Source organism: Mytilus trossulus, chromosome 1, assembly GCF_036588685.1.
Source record: "Mytilus trossulus isolate FHL-02 chromosome 1, PNRI_Mtr1.1.1.hap1, whole genome shotgun sequence".
Classification (NCBI taxonomy): Eukaryota; Metazoa; Mollusca; class Bivalvia; order Mytilida; family Mytilidae; genus Mytilus; species Mytilus trossulus.
The window spans coordinates 93574132-93583373 of record NC_086373.1 but is presented as its reverse complement, the minus strand read 5'-3'; the positions used below and the strand labels follow the sequence as shown (position 1 = coordinate 93583373).

At 30.7% G+C, this 9242-nt stretch overlaps 1 protein-coding gene across 1 annotated transcript; it reads right to left on the bottom strand.

Annotated features, from left to right (window-relative positions):
• Nucleotides 1-839: 839 nt before the first annotated feature.
• Nucleotides 840-8982, bottom strand: LOC134691186 (lamina-associated polypeptide 2-like). The gene is made up of 6 exons (XM_063551513.1): nt 8684-8982; nt 7324-7447; nt 6084-6182; nt 4884-4911; nt 4180-4338; nt 840-3742 (listed from the first exon to the last, which is right to left on the bottom strand). Exons 1-6 carry the CDS (start codon nt 8939-8941, stop codon nt 3538-3540), a joined length of 873 nt encoding a protein of 290 aa, XP_063407583.1. The 5' UTR covers nt 8942-8982; the 3' UTR covers nt 840-3537.
• Nucleotides 8983-9242: the final 260 nt, after the last annotated feature.

Sequence of the window (9242 nt, the reverse complement as noted above, 5' to 3'; positions counted from 1 at the left end):
ATTTATTACACCTAAATGTTTACAATATAGATATTTTCCAATCTACCAAAAACAATAATTCCGGAATGGAAAAGTTGAAAAACGTGACTATAAAATTTGACCTCCAGTTTATTTGTGTATAACAAATCTTAATTCAATAAAAAAAAATATTTGAACTGGGTCGTTTTTCAGTATGTCAAGGAACAGGGCTCCTGAATAGTAAAAAGTGAGAAAAAAAAGGCAACATTTAACTAGACTTCCATTTTGTGAACATTTTTGAAAACTTAGAAAGCATTGGTTGAACCGTTCACAAAATATTGAATAGAAATAATATAAAACAGCCTTTTTTTTAAAATCTATTTTAAGAAGTGGAACTGGTCACTTGGTAAGAATGGACCATATCAAACAGTTCTCGGATAAAATTTTGAATTAAAACTGAATAACTGTGTTAATGGTCGATTGAAGTCCGTTTTAAGAGACTAAGAAGCTGTGAAATGATAATCTTCGTCACAATAAATATGTTGTTGTTCCTGTGGACAAAGCTTCAATTAATAGTCTTTTTTTTTTATATCTTAATCGTACTACTACGAGTGTCTTGTAAAACAATAAGGAATAAATGAGCTCTGGAGGTTATCCCACATACAAAAACATCATATGACAAGGTTGAGATTTGGAGATTCATTTATCCTTCATGAATCCAGTGAATATTACATTGGAAAGCAAATCTAAGGACTTATTTTGTTTGTATATGATACTGAAGCTTCCCAAATTCTGTACAAACAATGGTAGTGTTGTTTCTTAGATTCCTTGTACTACATACTTATGTAGATGGCTTTTCATCCATTAGACAATTAACACCACAAGTTTTAGTCCATTTAATCAATAACACCACAAATACTGAAGTATTGCTCGATAAAACCAACAAGTGTTTGATTAGTTATTGTTCACAGATTTTAAGTGATTAAGAATATAACACAATGTTGACTACCCTTATTTTTGACATTTTTACCTATTATTTCTGTTTGTTTTGCCCATAAATTTTTGTCAATATACTGGAATTGCTTGTGACTGTCATACAAGTGAAATGTTTGGCTAGCTATGAAGCAAGGTTGAATTCAAGTTTTCTACATAAGGAAATGCCTATACCAAGTCAAGAATATGGCAGTTGTTTTTCATTAGTTTGACTTGTACAAACTTAAATTTGCCATTCTGTAAGGAACTTTACGATTTGAATTTTTCTTTGTATTTTTTCTTATACCTTTTACCATATACCAAACTTTACTTCAAATCCCATAAAAGGTAGAGGAGTTATTAGGTAACCCATTTTCTGCACTCATTTCAATTTATTTCTAGTAACTATCAACTTCAGGTAGTCTCCTTAGGGATTAAATGTGTCCATTAATGCTATTTGGTTTGAGGCTTATGTAATGTTATAAATCTATAATCCAGAAACTCTTTTGATACACCAAAAATTTGGAGTTACTCTTGATAACAAAGACCTTGACATTAGGCACGATTACCTTAAATTTAAAGGGGATCTTCTTCTCATAATGTTTCAAAATGTACCTGAATATAATTGCTATACAATAAAAAGTATTTGATTTAGCATCTGGAAATCACTTTCCTGCATGTTGGTCAATTTTTAGCTATCCTGACCTTGACTTAAGAGGTGGTGACTCCAAAATCAATCTTGATCTTCTTCATATTATATATTACCATCTACCCAAGTCTAGTAACATAGTGACCCCAAAATCATTGAGGATATTCCTCTTAGTATGTGACCATATATAGAGATCTATGGTTGCTATCAGATATCAGTCAGGAGCCTGTTATTCAGTGGTTGTATTTGTTTTATATGTTACATATTTGCTTTTCGTTCATTTTTGTATATAAATTAGGCCGTTTGTTTGAAGTGTTTTACATTTGTCCTTTTGGGGCTTTTTTTATAGCGGACTATGCAGTATGGGTTTTGTTCATTCTTACAGGCCATACTGTGACCTAAAAATGTTAATTTCTGTGTCATTTGGTGTCTGTGGAAAGTTGTCTAATTTGGCAATCATAACCCACCTTCTTTTTACTATACTATATATAATTTATAAATTTAAAATAAATATTTCTGAAACCAAAAAGATAGATTCTTAGCATATGGAATTCTCCAGCTTACAAGGCAAATAGGAAACATAACATTGGTTTCACAATGGTCTTTATATACATTAAAATGTTAATTCCTTCTATGAAAAAGCAAAGCAGAGTATTTCAAGAACAATATAGACTACAATATAAGCACATCACAATAATTGTTCTTGTTACTTAAACATTACAATCTTAACATTTTATATTAATTGTAGCAATAAATAACATTCTAAAAAGTTGGCATGCAAGTCATGATATAATATTGTTCCCACGAACTGATAGTTTACTGAATATAAGATTTATTAATCAGTTAGGGACAACATCAAAAGTTCAATGTAGGATAAACAACTTAATTCACATAGTTTTTTCACTCCCCCCCCCCCCCCTTCTTAACTTAATTTGGGAAAAATTGATTTGCCAATAGGGATATATGTAAAAATCAATTTTAGATATACAAAACTTGCAGAATTTTAACCCCACAAACTAATTGATTTAAGTTTTTTATCCAACATCGATCTTTTGATGTCGTCCCTTAGGATGAACAATAACAGTACTGTTTATTTAATACATGATGAAAAACTCGATTTTGATTTTATATTAGTATGTAACACAATTTCTATTATAATCCTGATGGTATTATTTTAATGTCAATCCACTGTAAACTATAAACTCATATGGGTCCCATTTACTTGCATTGATATAAATGGGCCAAATCACAAGCACTTATAAAAGGAAATCAGAATTTATGATGAAAAAAAATTGTATGTCTTGCTTTTGAATTTTTCACTTTGTCAAGTTTTATTTTAGTATTCCATGAATTTTTTACTTTACAGCTAAGAAAATGTTCCCTTTTTTTTTTTTAACACATTATTAAGGATATAAATTAAATTTTGAAGGCAATTAAAATTAATATAAATGTATAGGTAGCAGGGTTACAAATGAATTTTTCAAAAATTAATATTTCCCAATAGTATTGTTTTATAAATGGTTGGTTTTTTTTTTTTATTCTGTAGCAATAAAGTTAAATAAAGCTTTATTGGTGTTTAAATGTATGAATACTGACTAGAAGACCTTGAATTTTTTTTAATAAGTTGGAAGATATTTCAAACTTACATTTTCTAAAAAAAAATTTACCAAAATTTTAAATTCGTGAAAAGAAGAATAATTTCATCTTCTAATACTGCTATTTAAAGGTAGCATGCTAGCCTCTCCAATAAAAAAAAATTCAGTTGAATATCATGAGTAATTATGGCAAGTCAATGTTGCAATAATGAAACTCAAATCCGTCAAGTATCATTAAAAATGTATCACTGACACAATAATTATGCAAATTACAATGCACACAATGTCCTTTAACATTGATCAACAGGATAACTACATATACATTTTAAATAATGTCATAGTCAACAATGTTATATTTACAGATTAAGTTCCTTCTGTAATGGACTTTGGAATCTTGCCGTCGGCCGATGGTTCCATGTTCACAATAACAAGGTAAACAAAGAAAGCCACCAATAGGAAAATAACCAGCTTGACCCACATTGGTAATCCACCACCAGATTTCTCTTCTGTTGTGGATGTGTTCTCTGTAGATGCTGGAGGTGATGATCGTTCTGGCTTCCCTCTTGTTCTATTAATAAACAAAGGTGATTGTTTGAACATTAAATATGCTGTAACTTGACAAATAATATATTACGATAAAGCATCACAACAAAATGACTCGAGATATTTACATTTATAAACAGAGAGAACATCAAATTTTAAATAATCCAGAAATATGACAGCCATATAATATTGTTATCGGATCAAGCCATGCTCATTATTAGATACAGTTTTCTATGCTTTCAAAATATTACTATATGAACCTGTCCTGGATTCCTTACTACAAACTAGTGTAAGTGAATAGACTTATTTGAGACATACAGATGAACGAGGGTAAAACGCAATGCTCCCTCCACTATAGCACTCGGGGACATAAAATTCACACAGTGATATATTATTCTCTCTCTTATATGTGTGTCCTTTTAGTATTTTGTTACACATTATCATGATTCTTTAATTATGTACCTTGCAGTCAGTGGACGCCTTGTCAATACAGGATTCTCTGTGATTTTTTGTTCTACTGGTTCCTCAACAGGTTCCTCAACAGGTTCGTCAACTGGTTCTTCTCTTTGAATTCTTCTTGGTGGAGGACGCCTCCTTGGTGATCTTGGCTTTACAGGTGGTCTAAAAATATTCATGTTGGAGAGAAGTTTAAACAGATTACAGACATTATTTAAAATAGCTGAAGTATGAAACCATAAATCTACTTGACTTGAGTTGAGTTTTTTCCAGATATCTCAGCAATTTGTGGAATATTTGTCTTTCAAGCCTCAAAGTCAATGTTTTTCAGAGTTTTCACTTTTATAAAGACTTTGTAGCAGAGTAGTATTTGTCATACCCTTTCAGATTCCAATGTTTTCATAGGTATTTGATTTGACAGAATATGTATGGCACACTTTAGTAAAAAATATATTTTAATTACAGTCAAAAATGCAGAAAAAAGTTTCTTGACCTATAAACTACACATTTATTCATATTTTTGTACATGTACATGCATATTGAATCCCAAAAAATATTTGCTTTGAAATCTTTTTTCCTTTTTTTGTGATTTTTTTTTTTTATAAATTGAGATCTTATGTAAATATTAGACAATCTAACATTGTTAACTTGCAGACTAATTTTTGCCATTAACAACGATTTCCATATTTACAGTTTATAAGGTTACTTACTGTTTCTCTTCATCATCTGGTACTTCCTCTACAAAAATAAAAATAAATCTGATCCAATTACATATTCACAGTAAGGCTAAAAAATTTGTAAGGGTTGTGTGGAACCCAGTGTTTCACCTACTTTTGCTGTTAATCGCAGACTCATCAAAAATGAGGTAAAAAAATCAATGAAAATATTCCTCTCGATACTATCTTTTGATTGTAAGAGGCTTCTATCCAAATTTGATAAAAATCCAGGATAGTTTATGAATCTAATAAATGTTTTAACTGCAGACTGTATGTAATGTTATCTAGTGAAAACTAAGTTCATTTATAAGTAAAATACAGATAAACAGGTACAAAATGGTAACAAAATTTCCTTCTTAAAACATTTGTACTAGCTTTTGATCATTAACAAGCTGTTCATTGTTGAAGGCCCTACGGTGACCTATAGTTGTTAATGTCTGTGTCATTTTGGTCTTTTGTGGAAACGGTAGTTGTCTCATACCACATCTTTTTTTATATTTTGTCCAAGTTTGATAAAAATCCAGGATAGTATAAGAAAGTTATTAAAATTAAAAACTTTAACCTCAGAGTGAATGTTTTGTTTCCTGGCCAAAAAACTAAGTTCATTTATAAGTTAAAGATGGAAAAAACAGAATTTTATTTTACAAAATTTACTTCTGGATACTATCTTATGATCACAAACAAGCCTTTGTCCAAGTTTTGTAGAAATCCAGGATAGCTTAAGAAAGTTGTTAAAATTTCAAAAACTTTAACCACAGAGTGAATATTTGTAGATGCCGTTGCCAACGCTGACGGAATAAAGGATCACTATGTCTCACTTTTTCGACTATAGTTGTAGGTTCGACAAAAATACACAGTGCATACTATTGTGTATAACACAGTATTACTGTCACAAAATATGATTAGAAGGAGACATTTCTATTGTTGAAGACCATATCTTGAATTTAAAATGTCTATTTTGGGTTTTATTTGGTTTTTTTTTTTAGAATGCTGTCTCATTGATGTGTACATATTGTCTTCAATATTACTCATTAGAACAGTGTCTATGTAATACATGTATGTCAAGATAAATCGTACCTAGTAATGAAAATTATAATTTAAAAATGACTATCAAAGGTCTGCTATCGATATCAAATTATACACAGGACAACAAAACATTAAACTTATAAAGAAATTGAATAAAACAGTACTTACCATATTTCTGCTGAAATAATTTAGGTGAGACTTTTATAGCATCCCCTGAACTTTGCCTCAGTTTCACTAATTTCTTTTCATATACTCTTCTTGTTGTAGCTGTAATGGGTTGTCAATGGTTTAATGTAAAAGGTTCTAATCATAAAGCTATAGAGGATTTTTCACAATGGTATAATTATGATTAAATATTGCGAAAAAATAATCTCTGTAAGAATTCAATTAGAGCATAAAATCTGTGATTAATGGCTATTCTGGGTAGATAATTTTTTTTCAAAACCTACTTAAACATATAACAAATGGACTCCATCAAAACAATCATGTACAATGTATGTGCATTCCAGGCTGTGTCCTGTACTTATGTACTATGAGTACTTTGCAATATCACACAAACATGCACATTCACTCTTGTGTTTTTGTAAGTTGTACATTGTATTTCCATTTGTATCCATCTGATGCATCAAGCCTTATTCAACTGACTTTCATAGTTTGTTCTTACATGTATATTGTTGGCTCCTTCAATCTAGTTTAACCCTGTCCCGTTATGTATGTGCCTGTCCTAAGTCAGGAGCCTGTAATTTAGTGGTTTGTTGATGTAATACATATTTGTTTATCTTTCATTTTTTGTACATAAATTAGGCCTTTAGATTTCTGGTTTGAATGGTTTTACTATGCAGTATGAACTTTTCTCATTGTTGAAGGCTGTAGTGACCTATAGTTGTTTATTTCTGTGTCATATTGTCTCTTGTGGAGAGTTGTCTCAATGGCAGTCATACCACATCTTCATTTTATATGTATACTGAAGTCAATCATAGATTCCTGTGTATTCAATTTCCATTGCTAAGTCGAGAAATATTTGAGGGCTTTTCCAGCAAAATATACTAAGGACTCAGGAAAAGGCAGTTTTAAAACAACTAAGGGTTAGTGTGATGTAAAGTGAAAGCCCAAGTGAAATTCTGAATTGCCACTGTAGGGTCCCTGGTGCTACATGTACCTTATTTTTAAATGTAACTCAATTCCATTCTCAATTTTACTTCCCTGTGTGTTTAAATGGAACAGCTCTGATGACAGTGATGTTGGTGGCTATTTATCTTTAACAAATTCTATTAAAATCTGTTTAAAGAGACCTGAAGAGATTTGCCACTTTCTAATGTTAAAATCTGTCTCTTTTTATAAATAATCATACATAATTAAGTTTCACATTTTCAGTTTTCACAACTTGTATTTAATGGCATATTCTTACTTCCAATAGGCCCAGGTGTAAAACCTAAAGAGCGCAGTTCATTTGCTAACTCCTTATCTGACAAATCTTCAGCATTGATAGTCATGTCTTCTTTTGTTTCTTTTTGTGGTTCTTCAAATGAAACCTGCAGAAGAACCCATTCAGTGAAACTAAAGCTAAAGTAACATAAATCAATATGAAACTAAAAGCTTTATACATGTTTTTACATAATATGATAATATACCAATAAGGTGCACTATTAGGCAACCTTGTTCTAGACTTAATGGTATGAACAGTGTCTCTGGTAATGTGAACTTTGACAGCTGATTGCATTATGTACCTTGTGAATTGTTGAAAGGGAAGCTGTTTTAAGATCATGAAGATACACAGAATATTAAAGATGGAATCTAAGATAAAGGAATAAATAAAATAGCCTTTATATGCCCTTAATTAAAAATGATTGATATCATAATTTTAGATCATTATGATTTAAAGACATTTAAGGGGGCTCGCGGGTCTAAATGATTTTTTTTTATTTAATATAAGATTTCGGTAAAATAAATTAACTTTCTCTTATCCTGAATGGAAAAATGAAATAAAAAAATGGGGTCACCGTTCATTTGCGCTCACAATCTGCCTTCGAAAGAAGCATACATTTTTGTTAATGTCCTTTTTTTCTGTTGAACTAATAGGAGAAATAGCGGTAATATCGAAATAAAAAAAGAACTAAATTACAGAAATCGTTTAAATTTTACAATTATATAGTTTATATACAGCTTATTCGAAAACAACAATAAAAAATATAGGTCACCGATGAGTTAAAAAAGATATTTCTATTTTAATGCCAAAAAATGGCATTTTTTTCACCAAAGGGAGATAATTTAGAGCTTTTACAATGATATCAACATTTTAAAAGTCACCTGGGGTCAACACAAATTAATTTTTTGGAATGATTTTTGTACCATATGATAAAGTTACAACTACTTAAAGTAATGTATCGAATTTGTAATGTAAAATAAAATTTTATTTTTTTCGGAAAATCTTATACCCGCGAGCCTTGTTTTAAAATGAAAACAACATATGTTATTAACTTCATGCGTACAAAGCCATGATAGCGCTTTTCTGGATTTGTCTTCATCAGGAACTCTTGAAACCAAACATAAGAGAGCCAAGGACGTAGGCTAAAGAACGGAAAAGGTTAAAGAGCCTAGATGCCCATAAAGGACCTAAAAATGGCTACATTATATCCTCTCTAAGAGTCAATTTAGGCTATGGGGGAGAAAAAGTAAAGAACTAAAATCAAATTTGTTTTTTAATGCACAGATAACTTTTTGATCCCTAACAAGTTAACTTAAACTTATTAACATTTAACAATGTGTACCGTTTCAGACTCAACGTCAGAATTATTGGAATTTATGTCGTCTTCACTTTCGGTTTCCTCGACCTCCTGTTCAGAACTCCCTTCAACAAATTCTTCTTCAAAAATACTAGGATCGTTTAATTGACTTATGTGTTGCTCATAAAGGTCAACAAAGACCTGTTTTTTAGACGCTGAAGGAGGCAATTTCACGTTAAAACGTATAAGTTCTTCTTTCAGTTTTGCTTTTGTCAATTTGCTGGGATCTGTAAAAATGGGCATTTTGATTGGTTATTGTCTGTGTTGTAAAGATGGCGGGAAATAGAAGCCAATTGCATTTTATCTTACGGCTAATGTGATTGGCTTAAAAATTACGTCTAACGTTTAACATAGCACCAAAAAGGAATTGAGAACAAGCATGGACATTAATCAAAATTAAAATAACAACGAACTATAAGGATCTATAAGGAAGATTCAAATCAGCTGAAATCAAAAAGATAATATCATAGGGAACATGTTAACAATAGACAGTAGACAATAGACAATAGGCAATATTTTATTGGCACAAACGCATTAACAATAA